This window comes from Ammospiza nelsoni, chromosome 7 (assembly GCF_027579445.1).
Source record: "Ammospiza nelsoni isolate bAmmNel1 chromosome 7, bAmmNel1.pri, whole genome shotgun sequence".
NCBI lineage: Eukaryota > Metazoa > Chordata > Aves > Passeriformes > Passerellidae > Ammospiza > Ammospiza nelsoni.
Genome location: NC_080639.1, coordinates 34,088,010 through 34,107,804, shown reverse-complemented (window position 1 = coordinate 34,107,804; position 19,795 = coordinate 34,088,010). Strand labels below are relative to the sequence as shown.

Sequence of the window (19,795 nt, the reverse complement as noted above, 5' to 3'; positions counted from 1 at the left end):
CAGACACCTGCTGTATTCTCACAACTGCAAGCACTTCATAAGCATCCCTGTCCCTTCCAGTTACTGTTCTGTCACTTTAGTGCACCTGTTTGAAAGACAGATGCTGGGAATTTTGAAAGACAGTTTGATTCAAGGTTATTCATTTATTCTGAAATTGAAAACTCATATCTAAAGCCTCTACTCCAGACATAAAGCAATTGGAGTAACATTAATATACAAATTCAGAGTCAACAAACATGACATCAGGATTCCTTTTACACCTTTGTGTCATGACACTTCAAAAAATCTTGTGCTTGAAGATTTATGGTAAGCCATACTGATGAGCTCTGTCATTCAGGACGCTAATATTCATGGTGAGTATTAGTTCTTAATTATTGAAAGAAACTTAACTCAATAATTGCCATTAAGAAGTGCTTTCTAAGTAATGCAGAAAAAGGGAAAATGCAAACTGAGACTTTTATCATGTTCCTCTGAAGGAAATTCCCCAGACAGGTCAAACCTCGGGAGTCTGACAATGAACAATATATGCTATAAATCAAACTCTGCATTCCTTTCAACATCCCTATTTTCCTTTCACCAACAGTTGGGTTTGTTTGTTGATTTGTTTTTCTGTTTACTAGTTTGAGTTTTTGTTCAGGGGTTTTGGGCGGGGGTGGGGGGGGAGCTTGTTTACTTGTTTGGGTTTGTTGTTTTGTTTTTTTCCCAGGAGGTAAGAGGGGGAAGTCAAAACAATTGACAGAGTCCTTGAATGTTTCATTGATTTAAACACAGAAATTCTAGGTTGGAAGAGACCTTTAAGATTGAGTCCAACCCATGTTCTAACACCTCAACTAGATCATGGCACCAAGTGCCACATCCAGTCTTTTTTTAAACTCTTTGAGGGATGGTGACTCTACCACCTCCCTTGGTAGATGATTCCAGTATTTGACCACTCTTTCTGTAAAATACTTCCTCCTTAATTCTAGCCTGTATCTCCCTTGGTGCAGCTTGAGACTGTGTCCTCTTGTTCTGTCCGTTGTTGCCCAGAGAAAGAGACCGACCCCCAGCTCACCACAGCCACCCTTCAGGAAGTTGAAGAGAGTGATAAGGTCACCCCTGAGTCTCCTTTTCTCCAGGCTGAACAACCCCAGCTCCCTCAGTCGTTCTTCATACGGCTTGTGCTCCAAGCCCCTCACCAGCCTCGTTGCTCTCCTTTGGACTCGCTCAAGCATCTCAACGTCCCTCCTAAAGTGAGGGGCTCAGAACTGGACGCAATACTCCAGGTGAGGCCTCACCAGTGCTGAGTACAGGGGCAGAATGACCTCCCTGCTCCTGCTGGCCACACCGTTCCTGATACTGGCTAGGATGCCATTGGCCCTCTTGGCCACCTGGGCACACTGCTGGCTCATGTTCAGCTGACTGTCAACCAGCACCCCCAGGTCACTTTCCACCTGAACACTGTCCAGCCACACCGTTCCTAGCTTATATCGTTGCAGGGGGTTATTGCGGCCAAAGTGCAGACTCAACACTTGGACTTATTGAACTTCATCCCATTCGATTCTGCCCATCTATCCAACCGTTCCAAGTCCCTCTGCAAAGCCCTCTGTCCCTCTAACAGATCAACACACGCTCCCAGCTTAGTGTCATCTGCAAATTTGCTAATAAAGGACTCTAAACCCTCATCCATGTCATCAATAAAAATATTAAACACGATCAACATTTCAACCCAGTATTGTCTATATCTCAAATTAAACCCCTTTGGTTCTACCATACTGCAAGAATAAACAACTGGTCTTCATTCCTTCAATTAATGGCTCTGGAATGTCTCAGAAGCTGATAATCCACTTGACTGATACCATTATGGACAAGAAAGAGGTTATTTGGCTAGAAACTGTGAAAGTAACATCTCTAGTGTTTTCCTGACAACTAATAGTATAAAAGCTTTTTTATTAAACTTGCTTATTTTTGGTAATGTTTCAAGCTTTTCTATTTAAAGCGTCTATTTGAAAAAAGTTCTCCTTAAGGCCATTTTCAAGAGAACCTGGATCTTATCCTGCTCAGTTCAGATGAATTTTTAACAATTTCCCTATGAACCACAGCAGCTTTGGCATGAATTGTCTTTGGAGTTGTAAACAGCACAACTGTGACATACAGGAAATTAAAATTTTATAAAAGCAAAAGTAGATCTAAATCAGTACTGAATGAGCCTGCCTCCACATGGAGAGGCGAACAAGAAGGATGTGAAAGTGTTATATAAAATAGCAAACAAAAAGGGAGACCAACCAGGACACAAATGCCTCAAGAACAAAGGATGATTCAATTAAATTGAAAATCATCAAGAAATTAGAATAGTTTGCTCACTGCAGGGTTACCCCATTGAACTGAGGTATGCCAGATACACATAGTGGCCAAAAACCAGCAACTAAAATGAGCTCATTTAAAATATTAAGGATTAGAAACCTTCATATTTCAGGCTCTAAGTGAAGAAAACAGTGTTTTAGGATGAAATGGCTCCTGTATTTCTGATAAAGAGCACACAGAAGACTGAGTGAACAGGTCTGCTTACAATCCACCCATGGCCACAGAAAAGATTGCTGTACCAGTCTGTAACATCCTCTGCACAAGCCATGACATGTCACCACCCAGGCCTACTGCTCACAGAATACTAATTTCTCAGGATTTGTGTGCCAAGTCTGAATCAACTGCTCATAACTATGATTTTAAATCACTGGAAGCTAGTGGTAAAAACAAGCCATAATTGAGAGGGCCTGTCTCCAGTTTGAGGGAGAGATTGCTCTTCATTATGTCTCTCATTATGCCTTTCATCCTCCTGAGTAAGTCTCGGCACAGTTTGGGTCTCCTTGGACCTCTTTCATCTACTCTACTCTGTTTAATGACAATCCATCATTTAAAAAAGGACCCCAAAAATGACTTTTGCCAACGATAGTTGCTTAGATCATACAGACTCCACACTAGATAAAAGATATCTTGGGAGGACCAAAGAGAGCTGAACTTAATCAGAGGGATGAAAGACAAAATGAAAATCTATCTACCCTTACATTTAAAAAAGGAGTTTCCTTCAGATAAGACGATCTCAACTCTCTCCCTCTGTGCCTGTTAAATATGGTGTGAGCACTGTCAGATCCTGTGGGACTTTCATGACTGAGATGCTCCAGCAATTCCTGTAAATTGTACACATTTGTATGGTGCTGTCTGAGGTGACCGGGCCACTTCCTATTGATCTGAAACCCTTTTTCCCCCCTTCTTCCCTCCTTCCTCCTAATCAAGGCAGAAATACACAGCCTGGCAAGCTTTGATGTCCCTCTGCTTTACTTCTCATTATTTTGATCTTTTAACAATCCCTCTATTGGTACATGCCCTTAGTGTACATTTTCAGGGTTCGTGCCTTCTGGCTTCAAAAGACTGTTGTACTTGATTAAGGCTTTTTATTCCTTTCCCCCAGAAAACAAATGCTCTGTGTGGCACTAAGAGGCTGATATTTGTTTTGTTTTTCAGATATATAGTTAAGCTAGAGAGCCTGCTCATTCCCTTCTGCAGACTGGAATATACTGTCCTGGTTTTGAAGGAAATCAAATACATGTAATTTATCTGATGCAGTCTTCATCATCTTTATTTTACGGAAAGTCTACAGATCATTGAGTTGCCTTTGGATAAAATGCTGCACTGTAGATTGCTGTCAGGACAAATTCTCTAAGAGTCTCCTCAATTTTTATGGTGCTGGCATAAGGCTACAGTGACAGAAATGACTCAGAGTCTCTCCTGCTATTAGTTCACGTCTATAAAGTAATGTCTTGCCAATTCTCCCCCTGCCTATGAAATACTCTTAGAGCAGCTGCACCTGAGGTGGAAGCTGGGCAGACCCAGGCTGAAATATAGTTTTAAGTGTCCTCTGATGCCTGCTGACATCCCCCATTAAAAACAGGAGGGCAGTCCACCATCACTCTTCTGTGAATAACCTGTCACTGGCAAACCAGTATCAATCTTTCTTCCCCTTGTCCTATCAACTCACACCCAAAGAAAGAAAAATTGAACTAGGGGAACATATTACCTGGAAGATCAGTAGGATGTAATACAATACGAGGACAAATTTCCATGTCCCACTGCAGTGCCCATGCATATTAGCATAGACACCTCTGCCACAGCACCAGGTTTTAAGAAATTTGCTCAGAATGATTTCTATGAAAACAGATGATTTTATTTCTCATAAATTAAACTATAGGAATATCAAAGGCAGCCAAAATGCTCAGAGAGACTGGTCCACTATACCTCACATAGCCTCATCTGTACCCTCCCCTCCCCTCCTGCTCCCAGCCAATTCTAATGCTACAAAACTGAAATTAATCCCATGAAAAATCTCTCTGGGAGAGGATACCTTCCTCATTCCACTGGTGCAGGGAAGGCTAAAAATGCATACATATATACATGCATGATATTAGTATGGCATTTTTGTCTCCCCCTCAATTTTCCCTTGTTTACCCCTTTGTGAAACACTGACACACATTTCTGCATGAAGCAAATCTATTATCAAATCTACACTTAAAAACAGACCAAAGCTTATATGTAAACTGACAGAAATCTGACACAAGCAAGCTGGACTCATGTAATCCCACATCCATACTGCAGTGATCATTCTCTCCATCTCCTATGTGCAGATATACACAGTTCACTGAGAATGAAGATTAGTTTTAAATGCAAAACCAAGGGTAAGGTTTCATTAAGCTCAAGAGATTTTCATTTGTTCAGTGCTATTCACCAGAGGTAGACTCCTAAATACTTAATTTCTTTCTGTTAATGAAATTTGGACATTTTGGAAAAAAAAAAAAAGGTTTCTAATCTATTCTGAATCTATTGGCAAATCAGGAATTGGAATTACTCAAGAGAAAGTTCTGGTGTTTTTACCTGACCTCAACTGTTTGCCATTATAGTGGCAGAAGGTGTTATGGAACAAAAATAAAAGGGAAGATTGCCTATAATATGGATTCTGTTTTATGCAACAGAAGAATAAATTTCAGGAACTTGGAGATGCAAAGGAAAATGTAAGCAAAACATAATTTTAAGATGGTGTTTTTTCACCACGGGACAATGCCAAATATAAGTCTGAATTCCAGACTTTGCTCTACAGTACTGCTGCCCACCCTTCTGCAGTGCAAGTGCTACATTTTACATTTTTTTCTTTAACGAAAATTTCACTTTTCTGATTTCACAGCATGCTCAAATTTATCCAACATATATTTCTGGTCTACCCTTCAAAGTACTCACGATTTGCAGTTACCCAGATGTGCTCTCTAGTTCATCTTCCACACTGTTAGCGACAGCACTGATGGTAGTCCAGGGTGTGTGTGCCCCATGGGAAGCTGTCAGGATCTGATCAGAAGCCACCTGAAACAGCCTTCCTGACTGACAGCAAATAGCTGACAACACAGCTTGGATTGGGATTTTTCAACAAGTTGCACAAGCACCTCACCCTGCATTTCTCTAGGTCATTTTTTGGTACTGCACATGGGAGGGTTTCACATGGGACTGGACGCAATGTCTTCCTGAAGTTAAGGAATATTATCTGTGCTGCTTTTCACTTACCTTACTGCCTGACCTCCAGCCCACTGCCTTGTCAAGGAAAGAACTCAGATTATCAAAAGCAAGAATAGTGAATCAATTATAGTTTGGCTGTTTCTTACCCTCCTAGTACTCTCCTTGTGTTTTTAAGGTAAAAATTGCATTATCAGCAAGAAGAGGAAAACAACACAACACACCTTTGTGAATTTGCAATATGATGTAGAGGAATTATATCTGTAAAGTGCTGGTGAAGCCCTGGGCAGGCATGGGTGATAAACAGACCAAGGCTCTTCATTCTGGAAAAGCAACCTCCTTCCTGAGCCTCAGTGCCATCCTAGACAAACTCTGCTTCACGTTCTTTTCAAATGTATCTCAAACAAGACTCAGCTCATGACTGGTAATTATTTTTTCCCTCAATTATTTTCTTCCAATGCCACCAGCTGCCAGGCAGGTGCCTCCTAGACCAGGACTGTGGCTGGGACCACTCAAATTTGGCTCTGTTTGTGTCCTGTAACCCCTGTTACACCCTAGGCCAGAACCACCAGGAAAAACACTGACCAACAAATGAACACCCAGCATCCCTCAGATTAAGGCTCAAGGTGCCATTGTCCTCCCTGCCCTACCTGCTCCCTAATACTGGAGGGAGCTGCTGGTGACAGGTGAGCTGCTGTCAGCTGGACAGAGTGACACAGGACTGCACCAAATGCCCTGCTCAAAAAACATCACCAGCAAACTGAAGCAGGTGAGTCTCTGCCATGTTTACTGTCATAATTGCATTCCTTGTAAACTTCAGGTTATCACATTGCCTTCAGCCTGTAAATTGTCACAAGATTCTAATGTGTACCTCCTGAAATTGGTAATTCTGTGCAAAAGCATTCTGCAACTCAAATCACATTGATGTGTTCATTTAGCTAATCAGCAGTTATATTAACTATCTACAATACAGAAAATAAGAACTGTTGGGTGACTTACCTTATGAGAAAAAAAAAAATAGTAACACTGATGTTTTTTAGATGGCACATCTCATTATAAAGAGGTTACCATAAAATAATTGCAGGAGAAACAACAAGAGTATATATGGCCATTATACTGAGTTTCTGGTGGATAATACATCAGATAATATAGCTAAAGGATGCCTGCTTGAAATATTTCTCTAGATACAATCTTAACAGGCTATATCTAAACTCATCCTTTCATCTTGCTTAATATGATGCATTAACTTGGTCACTATTAGACTTGTGATCACAGTACTGCCTAAGTTTTATAAAAGACTTCACTGGAACTATCACTGTATTTAGACACACTCAGGAAACTCAGATAGCAGATTGTTACCATTTTTTTCTTATGACTATTTTCTCTTGGTCTGAATCAGCCTAAAACCAGCCTGGTCTGCAGTGTCCCTAAAGCTGTCAGAAAGCTCCAGAGCAAGAGCCAGAAACCTGCAATGAAGGAGACAGGAATCTTAAATTGCCCAAGTCTGGTGCTGCCTTGCATCCCACGTTTTCACTGTCAATTCATACATCAACTTTTCAACTGTAACAGATTATACTTAACACTAACCATCTCGGCAAAATCCATGTGGTGTGAATTTACAACCCAGCTAAAGCAGGAAAGGAAATACATCCTGTGTGCTCTGACAGTAGAGCAAGCAAAAGAAATACACCCCAGAGATGCTCAATGGGGCTGTCCAGGATTGATCCACCCCGTGACCTCCGGTGAGACAGGGAGAGTTCTGTTCTCCAAAGGTAAGGAATAGCTTCTTATTACTGCATTGGTGAGTGTGCATTGTTGTTTCCCTGTACATAAATCAATAAACTATCTCTAAAAATATTTCCTGCTCTGTGTCACAGCATTTCTGTATTCTTGAGATGGGGAGCTACAGCTCTGAGAAGGACTTACTGTCTCATTAACAGGGGGAAATACGGTCAAACACTCCAAATGAATCAAAGCAAAATGGCAGGAGCAGGAGAAATAAGACATGGCATTTTCCATTGCTGAAGCTTCTCCCTGCTTTTGGAAAGCAACTTGTTTTTTCATAATCATGTTGTCAGTGTATTTCCAGGACCAGTTTTTAAAGCAGAGTCTCATTAGACCCGTCTGGTCTTTAATACATGTCTGTTTACATCACCAATGGCGTTTGAAGCAACCTTCAAAGACACTTGCTTAAAACAGGCTTTCCATCCACTAATTAAACCTGAACAATCCCTTGTAATCAGCAACACATTTTTCCCCCAAAAACTGTGTGTCCCAGGTAGCTCTTCATGTCAGCACTGAAAGGAGAGGTCATTCCTGAAGGATCCTCCATCACAAAAATCCAAAACAAGGTAAAGTCACCAAACAGCACCTGAAGAAGCAGCAACTCTCATGAAACCATGGAATGGTCTGAATTGGAAACCATCCAGCTCATCTCGTTCCACCTCTGCCATGGGCAAGGACACCTTCCACTATTCCAGGGTTGACCTCTGAACACTTCAGAGATGGAGGCATCCACTTCTCTGGGCATCCTGTGCCAGGGCCTAACCACTCTCAAAGGTAAGACTTTCTTCCAGCTCTACTTTTTGTCAGTTTAAAACCACTCTCCCTTGCCCTATCACTCCACACCCTCTCTAGCTCTCTTGAAGCCCCTTTAGGGCACTGTAAGGGGCTCCAACATCTCCCTGGAGCCTTCTCTTCTCCAGGCTGACCAACCCCAGCCTGCCTTCATAACAGAGGTTCTTGAGTCTTCTGAGCATCTCTGTGATTTCCCCTGGATCTGCTCCAGCAGGTCCACATCCTTCTCATGTCAAGGACCCCAGAGCTGGATGCAGAGCTCCAAGTGGGGTCTCAGAGTGGAGCAGAGGGGCAAAATCCCCTCCCTCATCTGCTGCCCACACTGCTTTGGATGCAGCCCAGGACAAGGTTGGGTGTTCTGCGCTTCAGGTGCACATTGCCATCTCTGAGCTCCTCATCAACCAACGCTCCCAAGTCCTTTCTCCCAGGGTTGCTCTCACTCCATGCTTCACCCAGCCTGTATTTCTGCTTGGGATTGTCCTCACCCCTGTGTGGGACCTTTTCTCACAATCTTGACATCTCCTAGTAAATTAGTCCCTGGTGGAGGCAAATGACAGCTGTACAGCAACACAAAAGCTTGCAGAGATCCTCATTTACTGATAGTAATGTTGTCTTATGTAACTGTCAAGCAACATCCTCATCCTGTTTTATTTGAGTGCCCTGTCTTGGGGGCTTTTTGCCAATCATGCCTCAACTAAGTTTAAATAACAACTATATTTATTAGTTTTAAAGGCTACCTTTCTCTTTCCTGTGGCACTGCTTGCTGAATAAGTTAGTCCATTGAAGCTGACATAAAAAATGAAAGGCTATTGTAATTAGTGCAATATCTTTCCAAGATAAAACCATAAAAAACTGCAACTTCAGACAGCTGTCATCTCCTTGGCTATTCTGCTTATTATTCACAGACAAACTCTGATATCTTCTGCATATTATGCAGTACGTTTACATGCAATTTCAGTGAAAATGCTCATGGAACAGGATCTCTAAGTATCTATCTCAGAATCTAACCAAGAGAAAGAACAGAGCTTGAAAGTCATTTCAAACCTCATTTTCCATCAGTACAGTAATTGTCCTAAATAGGTACACATAAACACATACTTTTTTTTTCTTTAGAAATAATTTAAAAGAATTCAACGTTCTTATATAATTGGCTAGATATGACAATCACTGAAAACTAAAATCCTCTTTTTTATATGACAGTCAGGTTATGGAGAGAAAAAAATTTAAAAATGGATGCTCCAAGGAACAGTGAGACTGATTATCTTCAGAAGTAAAAGGGTAATTGCTGCCACACCGAAAAAAAGGAACCAGCCAAATTCATATGAATACTCTTTGGAGAAGAAGCACTTACTGGCTAGAGATGCTGTATTTTATGTAATGCAATTACTGTGTGGAGTGGTGGTGATACCTCGAATGCAAGCTCATTCACAGGATGCCTGAATATTGCAGGAAGGCAGCAACTATCTCTTACACCTGGGATTCTTCCAGTGATGGCCCAGATACCCCTGAAAACACCCACAGACTCACAGTATCATACAAGGTAATTTAGGACACAAGGGGCCTCTGAGGATCCAGTGCCTGCTCCAAGCAGGGTCAATCTCCAAGTTAGAAAGGGCTTCTCAAGACCTTTTTTCGTTGAGTGTTTAGTATCTCCAAGATATCTACAGTCTCTCTGGGCAACTTGGGAGTTTCTCTCACTCCAGCCTCTGACTTTTCTTCTGTTAATCCACTGTGCATCTCTGGTAAGTGTGGCTCCATCTCACCTGTGAACTCCACACTAGACTCTCTTCCAGGCTGAATAAACCAAAATCCCCAGCCTCACCTCACACAGTAATTCAAAAAAAACCCCCTTGCAGTGAAGAATGACAGGATCAGAAGTCCTCCAGGGTTGAGGTTTACAAGCTGAAGAGCCCCTGCAAGACATGTAAGCAAATATCTCCCCTGCCTAAAGGACTGCTCCCTGACAACACAGAGCACCTCTGCACACTCCTGAGGAGCTCAAGTACCAGCAAGGAGAGGTATTAACAAAACCTTTATGAAATTTTCCCTTACTAAACACTTCTACAGATAGGATACGAACTGCTGAAAACCCAGCAGCTTCTTTTCCAGACACAGTATGGCCAGAGTTAGCAGCTGGGTTTCAGCTGCCTTCTCTGTGGAGATCACTCCTCCTGTTCATACAAAATATCTTTAAAAATCTTCTTCCATTGGTTTCATCAGAGACCTCCTTTTCCTGAGACCTCACTCATCTATAATAATACCCAGAAGAGTGGTTCTATCACTATATGTAATTATGAAAACCGAAGCTGTTACAAAAGCCACAGTTAATTACAAAAAAGTGAACGTGGCACTGAAACTATTTTTGCTTAAATTCACCCAGGTAGATTTTTCACAATTACCCAAGAACAGCACATAGCCTAGGTAATTACTGGAGGGCTCTCCATGCAGTAAAAGTAAGTGTGATACTCTTCTATTATACTTCTAATTCTGTCAGAGTAAGATTAACACAAAGTTCATGCACCTACTAGAACATCAAGATTACCATCCCTCCACACAGACTGAACAATACAATTTACAGATTTGAAAACCTTGTGGAAAGGTTTGTGGTCAAAACCTAGTTAAAGATATTTACTCCTTTGAGTTTTAGTTTAAAACACATTTCTTCTTCCAGATACATCCCACATACTGTCAGGGCTTTTCTTTCTTTTCCTTTGTTTCCAAATTATATAAGAAATTCATTTCATCTTTAAAGAATAGCTTCTACCTTTGTGAAGGAGTAAATTATTATGTCAAGTTTCCTCAGTTAGCATACCTGTATAGCAATTTTTTTTCAATAAAAATAATCTTTTGTTAAAGGTTTCATTGTATTTTCCAGGAGACTGATAACAACCACATCTCCAGCCATCTGCAGGCACCACTACAGACTGATGCATACTCTGAACACTCTTCTCAACACTTCTGTTCAGACAATGGCACCACTAATTTCTAAGTGCTTAATTATGCCAAGGGCAGGAGCCCAAAGCCTTTACCCATGCAGAATTTCTTCAACAGTCTTAATGAAAATCAGGCCGCAGGCAAATCATTAGTAAAATTCAAAATCATGAGGAAATTATCCTTTCCATTTTTAGCATAAAGAATGGATTACTTCATAAAGGCCTATAGATAATTCGTTTAAAGCTCACACACTTCAGCTTTAGGCAGAAAAGCAGGTTAAGATATTTGAACATCAAGCACAGATCTCCTCCTATACTCCAAGCTATTGTGTTAGTGGTACTTTAATGCCCAGAACAGCAGAACAACTCTATAAAGGAAGCAGTTCCCAACACTTTATTTTTTAAATGTCCTAAGTTGACTATATGATGCTTTTATCCCCAATTGTCTCATTCTGTTTATGCTGAATAATAAGTTTTGCACCTTTAAGACGTGTTCCAGGGAGTGAAGGGGGGAGAGAAGAAGCAGCAGTTTGTTTCCAGACACTGCACTCACTCCTCCACATTCCTGCTCCTGACTGTTGTCTGTGGATGGACAGACAGCGGGACAGAGCTCTCCTTTGCTGTTAGTTAGTTTAGCTAGCTGAGGCAAAGAAGTTCCCTAGACTGTAGTTCTTTCCTTTTTCCCTTTTCCTTGGACCTGTTTAAAGCTGCTCTGGACTGAACACCCAGGGGAGCACTGGCAGCTGCACCTGAGGCCCACTGGGCCGGGCCTGGCCCGTGACATCTCCAGTGCCTGAGGGACTGATCAGAGACTGAGTGAGCTGAGGGGACTTAGTTTGTCATCTCTTTCAGAGCAGCAAAGGGTTATATTGATTAATATTGATTAGTTTTTATGGTTTAATAAACAGGTTTTTTCCATTTTTCTCCAAAGAAGCATTTTCTCCTAGACCAGTTGCAGGGAGGGGCCAATTGAATCTGCTTTCCTAGAGGAGCACCTTTAAAAATTCTCTCCCAGATTTGCCCAGAACCAGAAGAGTAAAGTAGTTCAGTTAGTTTCCAAATTACCTACTGCAAAAGAGCAAAGACTTAAAAGCCATGTGCAGCACCTTTAGCACTGGGGGCAGGATGGAGACTCTTACCCCTGGACTGCAGGCCGTGCCCGCATGCCTCGCTCTGCCCCGGCGGGCCCTGGCGCACCGAGGCTGGCACCAGCACACAGGGGCTCCAGCGGTGGCTCTTCCACCTGCAGCAGAACAGCCAACAATGAAGTGCCTCAAACTGGAAAACAGGGAACAAATCTCAGCACAAACTCCAGTTACCAACCATTTGGAGTCACAAAGCTGTAATTAACTCCTGACACAAGCACCGGGAACTGGATTGCAGATGCCAGGTTCACCTTCTAGGAAGTCACATCCTTGTCCAACAAGGTTCCCCTTTCTCATCTTGTAGGGCATGTGTCAAAGTTAGGTAACATACACAGGAAATAGCTCCAGTGGGCTTTGTCACCAGGCTCTCCTCCTGCTCTCATACAGCTGATGTTCCCAGTCTGCTTTCCATGCTCACAGCCATGGCATCAGGCAGAGGAGAGCATTTTGTCCCCTGCCTGGCACTGCCTTCAGCTCCACACTCTGCTCCAGGACCATCTTCCATGGGATGTGCAGGCTGGAGATTCACATGCAAAGATACAATGGCTTTTCTATTTACTAATACTGCACAACAGATGGACCACAGAATCTTAATGAAGAGCAGTGAATAACTGCTGTATAGTATTATTTGTCTAATTAGAACTTTTTAAGTATGTACTATTCACTGGAGTGAGAGTACCAGGGGAAAAGACAAGAGTTTCTGCAATAACCATGCAATTATGATTCAGGCACTCTAGGGCTTGTGGTCCCAAAATAGCTTACATTGATTTTTAGATACAATGAGGGGGGAGTTCCCAGTAACAGCTTCCTTACACACATCAGACCCTGAGGTTACTATTTCTAGGAGCTGCGTCTGTTGGTGCTTGTTCTGATGATGCCAGATCTACTGAAATCTCCAGCCTGAGCTCTACTTTTACACATTTTGCAAGGTAAACTTTTTTTTTTAAACTCTGCATTTTCCAAAATTCTATTATTTTCTGGTGAAAACTGTGCAGGCAAGAGTCATTTCTGGAGAAGGGGACACCCCCTAGAGACAGATTCCAAGCTAACAGTTTTTACCTATACACTGGACAGATGGGAACATCTTCACATTCTCTTTCCTCATACAAGGTGTCTGGACATGGCTGTCCCCCATTGGCAGAATCCTGAAGGATGATCCTGTACCGGGACTGCTTAACTGCAGTGGCATTGCCTGTAAAGCAAAAACAAAAAAAAAAGTTGTCTTTCAGACACAGTTGTCATCCCAAGTTAATGATTTAGCTGCCTTGGTTAGAAACATGCTCTGTGTTTCATTTATATTTTGAAACTATGAGCATTCTAACATTTGTCCCTTTAAAATTATCACTAGTTCAGCAGAACAGCAGCTGGAAGGATGATAAATCAACAGCCTAAGAAATGCATCAAAAAGCATCTGTTTAACAGAACACCAAATCAAGTAAGACCATAAATAAATAAGAAAATAAACACCTTAACTGGAAAAAGAATAAAAGCCAAAGAAACCAACTGTCATAAAGGAAGGTTTTGTTTCTGAGAACGCATTCTGGGGGTCTCAGGCTGCTACCAGTAACCCATCTTTATGGCTCTAGAAATCAGAGATGATAACTTCCTGATGGGAAAACCATTACAACCAACAGAGGCTAACTCCCTCCTTAACCTGAGTTGATGCAAGACCAGTCCATCTAGAAACACAGTTCACAAAATCCATGCACAGAATGCAGCAGGAAAGACAAGAACAAGATTTATCTATTTGTCTCTACAGCTAAAGCAAACACAATCCTTGGCTGTGTAAGAGGTAAGAGCAAACTGAGAGCTGGTTTAACCAGTGCATATGGCATTCTCTGGGTACTGTACTCACACTTCAAAAACAGGTGCTAGAAAAGTAAAAAGGGATCTCAGGAGAGCTCCTTAATCTATGGTACAGACCATGTAAAAAGCTTTAAATAATGGACTTCATCAAATATGTCTGAAAGAGGAAAGCATAGTGGGCCAATAAGCCCACTATGAGTATTATTTTTCCAGCTCAGAATAAGAGCAAATAGCAAAATTACAATGTAGTAGAATAGAAGGAAAACTTAGAAGTCACGTCATGAACACAAAGAACAAGCACAGATCCAAGAAAAAAGTTGACTTTAAAAATACCAAGTCACACAAGCTTCCACTGGCACATGTGCCACCCCTGAGAGATCACTGCAAGGGACACTGCACTGGCAGGAGGCTGCTCGGCACAGCTGCTGCCCTGGTGCAGGAAAAGCACATCCAGAGAGATCCTCTCCTGCTGCTTTCACAGCCATACCTGAGGCAGCTCTACAGCTTCCTACAGTCTCCTTTCACAGCCTGATCTGCTGCCTGTAAAGCCTCACAAAGAGCCTGTTCTTAAAACCTAGCCCACATCATCACTCCTGGAAATGAAATTTTTTTATCTTCTGTCCACTACATGAAGAAAAGAGTTTGTCCATGTCACCTAATGCATAACATTTATAAAATTGCAAGGGCTTGCATCCATTCTAAGTGTTCCTCTCTCTAAACTAAGCAAACCCAGCTTTGTAGATCCAATTCAATTCCTCTCATTGCTCACTTTTACACTGTGCCCAAGGACCTGCAGCCTCCCCAGGGCACAGTGCAGTGACCCCTCAGGGGTCTCACGTACAACCTGCCTGGAATTTGACAAGCCTGGTGTGAGTTTCAGCATTTCTAACTGCTGACTTCCATTCATTTTGTAGTCCATTGCATCTCCAGAGGTGCCTGAGGCCACAAAGACGATTTAGGGAGCACAGCACTTGGCACACAGAGTCAGACCAGGAAAGCTGGGACTCTTCAGCTTCGAGAGAAGGCTCACAGGATCTCATCAGTGTGTATCAATACACTACAACAGGCAGTAAAGGAGACACAGACTATTTTCACTGTGATGTCCACTGTGAGATTTTTCAAGCAGCTGAGTACCCATTTAAGAGTGATTTAATTTAAGCCACTGTTCCTCAGCTTCCTGATAAAAGTTTAATGTGTCAAAAATCTACCACTTCCCTTAATTAGAACAGCTATTCTGTCAAAAAAAGAAGAGATTATATTTATAGGGCACAATTTGTGCTCAATAAATCCTTACTGGCCAGTTTATTACAATCTGATTCTTGAAATGTTCATATCTTGAGTAATAACTTGCTCTTGTGGCTTTCTACATAACAAAGCTAGGGTGAGTAATCTACAATTTTCTTGACCTTTTTTTTTGGAGGAGCAGAGGTGAGAGGGAGACTTTTGGTTCAGTCTGCCATGTTATTACTGAGTTTTAGTTTTTTATGACTTAATTTCTCACCCATGAGAGAGTCACTTGATGCTCTGGCATTACTTTACTACTTCCTTCTTATTCAACAACCCCAATGACATGGGAACAGCTACTCATTGGAAACATTCCTTTTCTCCTGGCTGCAGACAGGAAACAATGGCAACAACTGCACATTCCCCATATTGTATTTCCCCCATTTCTCAGAATGTACATTTCATTCAGTTCCCCTTTATTTTTAATCCATTTATGCAATTTTCACTGTCTAATATCCTCCAGCTTAGTTTGCATTCTTGATTCTAATCTTTGTGAAACAATATGAGAATCCAAAAGGAAGCAGGACCCTGAACAGCTCTGACAGTAAGACAAAAAAGAGCTTCTCTAGATGTGTGCAGTGCTCCTCTTGATGGTTTGAACCTGGAACTTGCAAATCATATACAGACCTACACACGCCTTGCTCCCAGTGCTACTGGCTTGCTATTAGCACAGTTTCAGAATAGGAATTACAGTCCAGGAGGGCTTCAGCCCCTTGGAGAGGCTTTCTTGGAGCTTCCAGGTCTTCTGTACTCCTGTCTGCATAGAACAAGTTCCAAGAGGTGTAGATACCAATTTCTGCAGTTTGTTGAAGTCTATTTTTTTTTCTAATGTCTTCTTGATATTGCCATCCTTCCTTTCCAAGAACCATGAACTCTATCACTTTGTGATGATTTTCATTCAAATTATCTACCACCATTTGAATCTTACCCATTTCCTTCCTATTAATCAGTACCAAATCTAAATGAGCTTCCCACAGTCATTTTCTCCACCTCAAGAAACTAAATTATCCTCAACATTTATTGCACCTTACTCAAACCCCATTTTCAAAATTGAATTTCCACACTGGCTTTTCTATAGCATTCCTTATAAATGTTAATGAGCATAATTTCTATATTTCAGTTTAAATTGCCTGATTTTTCCAGAGCACTAGCTCTGTGGAGGTCTGTCCTTTTAAAGCCAAACTGATTTCCAGCATGGCTATGACTGTTTGCCCTCCTGAAAAAAAGTCAAGCCTCAAGATCTTAGGACCATCTTAACTTCTCTGTCCTTGACTTTGCAACTCAGATAACGCTGTTTGAGAATTCCAGGGATGTCTTAACTCTGCTTCCACTTTCCTCTCTTGTGCCACCAGTCTCCATTCTCCTCCCTTACAGAGCCACACAGCTCCTACCAACCCACTCTTACTCCTCCCTGGATCTTGCATCCTTCCTTCCTCTGCCTGTCACCCCCAGGGCTCACAGAGCTGCACCACCATTCTCAGGTGAGGGACAAAATCCCTTTTCACTCCTGGAACATGTGCTGTATCAGGTCCAGCTTCCCCAGAAAACATCCAGCTTCTGATGCTGAGCAGATGGAAAGCCAGAGTCTGGTCAACATGAGACTCTGCTCACACAAAAAACAAGGACAAATTTTCTGAGATTTTCTGGGATTCAAGTCACCAAAATCACTGTCATCTCCAATACCTTTGTAGAGATAAGAGCTCTTAAGTCTTTCACTTCGACCAGTTCTGGTTTTGTGTTTATGAGGATTGGAAGTGGCAGATCATGGACTCTCTGACACAAGGTAGAGGTTGTTGGAATTTCTTATTGTGGCACATCATGCATTTTATCTACTTTTACCCCATCTCAAATCTGATTTAAAGCATGGGGAAAAATAGGACAGTTACTATCTAACATTTCATGTAAACTTGTTTAGAGAATTAAGTAACTGAAATTTCTAACCTTCCTCCTGGACAGCCAATGCCCAGAAGAGAAGAGGTACTTACAGGTACCATCTATTTTCAGAAGGAAGATGAAAAATGTTATTTATTGTTAGTTGTTTGCTTTTTTTAATCTCCCTGTTTTAAATCCATGCTGACAGACCAGGGAGTACCTCGTCCATGCTGAAAGCAGTTACCTCTCCAGGCCACCTTCACCCCAGGGAAAGCAAGTGACAGAGGAAAATCCACCTGCTGCTCATTCAAACCACTTCATATCCTGAAACCACCCTATTGCTGCTTTGATTCTTTTTTCAATCCATCCTCAAAGCCCAGGTAAAACAGACAGATTGCAGTAGACAGTTGCCACCTGTAGTATCTGAAATGGCAGAGAATCAATAACTTGCAACAAGCTCCCTGCTCCTGCGTCCCCAACAGGTGCTGGGACTCAGTGGCACTTTGTGAATTATGTTGTCCACCCATCTGTTACTGCCCTGAGTTCAGTGCTGTCTGCACTCCTGAGGCAGCAGATAATCTTCTGCCAGAAGACAGACGGTTGTCTGATGACATTTAAATGTAGGGAAAATGTCAGGTTTTTTACTGTGAGATGGTAAGCTTGGATGAATTTCCTCAGATAAACTACAAACAGCTCAACTGGTAAAGTTCTGTGTAAAGCTGATTTAGTGATTCCATGTTTGTCTAAGTTATGATCTTATGCTGGTACACAATTAATTTTAAATCTGCCAGGCAATACCTGTTCCTGCTTGATCTGATTAGTAATTCACCATCTGTATATTGCTTTCATTAAATACAACTTTTCTATAAAAAAAAACCACAACACCCCTAACAACTCACGTATGTATAGTGGCTTTGAAATTTCATTATCATGCTGAAGTTTTAATTGTGCAATGCAAATTAAAAAAAAAATCTTGCAATGCAGCCATATCAATAACAGATTTAGCAAAAAACAAACTCCCTCATCTAAGAAGTTTTAATTTAGAATTATATTAAAATGATAACACTGCCAAGGAGGTTAAATAATTAATTTCTTCTCATTTTAATTGTAGACTATTATTTAATAAACAAAGTAATTTACCAGGTAATTTATTCTACCCCTTCATAGGCGGCTCATTTAAAGTCTAAAAATAAATTGCTAATTAAAACAGGATTCACTGTTTTAGAAAGCAACTCATTTTCCTGTAAAATATAACAAGGACTATGCTAAAGCATCCACTGATAATCTTTGAAGGGCAAGGAAACTACCAACAAAAATGAAATATTCTGATAACTGAGCAGACTTTCATCTGAACAATTATCAAACACAAATTCGTCAGAAAACCCAACATTAGATGATTATAAAGAAACTTTGTTGAACACTCGTTGTGCCTCAAAGTCAACCAACAAGATCAAAGATGTTTGGACCTTGAAAAACAACAAAGCATAGGAGGTACTTGCACACCCCTGTACGTACACCCAGGCTGGTTGAGAAAATTACATTTGATATGCAATTGCAATAAGCAATGTGCAATTCCATGTGCAGCCATACAGCACAGGGGCCTTGGAGCTGTGACTCTGAAGGCAGAAACTCAGAAGGAATTTTTTCCAGGCACAGAGAATTCACATGTCCAAAGCTGCTCACAAGGATCCCACCTGCCCAAGAACATCAACTCAAAAGTCAAGGTCCAAAGTCCTCAGGTCCAAAATTCATGCAGATGAATGCCCTAAAAGTTACTAGACTGGTGTGAACTTCATCTGCCACGTTTCTAGGCCAATGCTCTAATTTTCCCCCCAAGTTTTGACTTCTTTAGGGCTTACCAGGCTGACAGGCTGTGGGGCAGGGTGTCCACTCACTGAACAGTGTCACAACACAGTCCTTCCTGCAGGGCAGGAGACACGGCCGCACCGCCTCGGGCCGGATGGACTCCGGACACCTGCGGACAAAACACAATAAAAACTTAAAACTGTGGAGAAAGATTCATTCCTGAGACTTTCACAGGGCTGTGAGCACACTGCCATATCAAAGACACCACTCCTGGCCAGAGCAAGCCTTATTTTTCTTTTCACTCATGCAACTCAGCTGAGTTTATTATGTTTCAAGAATTGAAAAAAAAATAATTGTTTTAAAAAATGGGGAGCTTGGCTAGATGACTACAGGCTAAATGTAGCTCTGTCTGTGACATCAAAACCACAAAGCTCATGGGAGTAAAACAGATATATTTATTACCAAAGAAAGTGAGTAGTTATGTTTTTAAAGTAGTCCTGTTTTAGCACAACATGCAGCAGCCTTCAAACCACCTGTCTGTAAGGGCTGATGACATATTCCTCAACTTTCAACCTCCAAGGAACACAAAAATAGTTTCAAGTGCAATACAGTAAAACGAGCTCTGTGATTTTCTTCATTCATTTTAACTCCTACATGGAAAACATGTCATACACTTTCTAATAAAAGTTTCAGACACAGTAAATATATGAAGACTTGAAGAGCAGAAAAGGGACAATTTTATGGGATCTGTCAGATCTTGCAGATCAAGTGGGTGAACAGGAAGGGAATTACTTTTTCTTACTCCTTATTAATTTCTATTAAAAAGATCACTCAACAATACTGGGT

The 19,795-nt window shown here is 41.4% G+C and overlaps 1 protein-coding gene across 1 annotated transcript in view; it reads right to left on the bottom strand.

Annotated features, from left to right (window-relative positions):
• Window positions 1-19,795, bottom strand: part of THSD7B (thrombospondin type 1 domain containing 7B) — a 299,931-nt gene that overhangs the window by 112,812 nt on the left and 167,324 nt on the right. The window contains exons 11-13 of the mRNA XM_059475946.1: window positions 19,003-19,118; window positions 13,241-13,373; window positions 12,176-12,279 (exon numbers count right to left, since the gene is read on the bottom strand). Of these exons, the coding sequence (XP_059331929.1) occupies window positions 12,176-12,279; window positions 13,241-13,373; window positions 19,003-19,118 (353 nt within the window). The remainder of the gene's footprint in view (window positions 1-12,175; window positions 12,280-13,240; window positions 13,374-19,002; window positions 19,119-19,795) is intronic.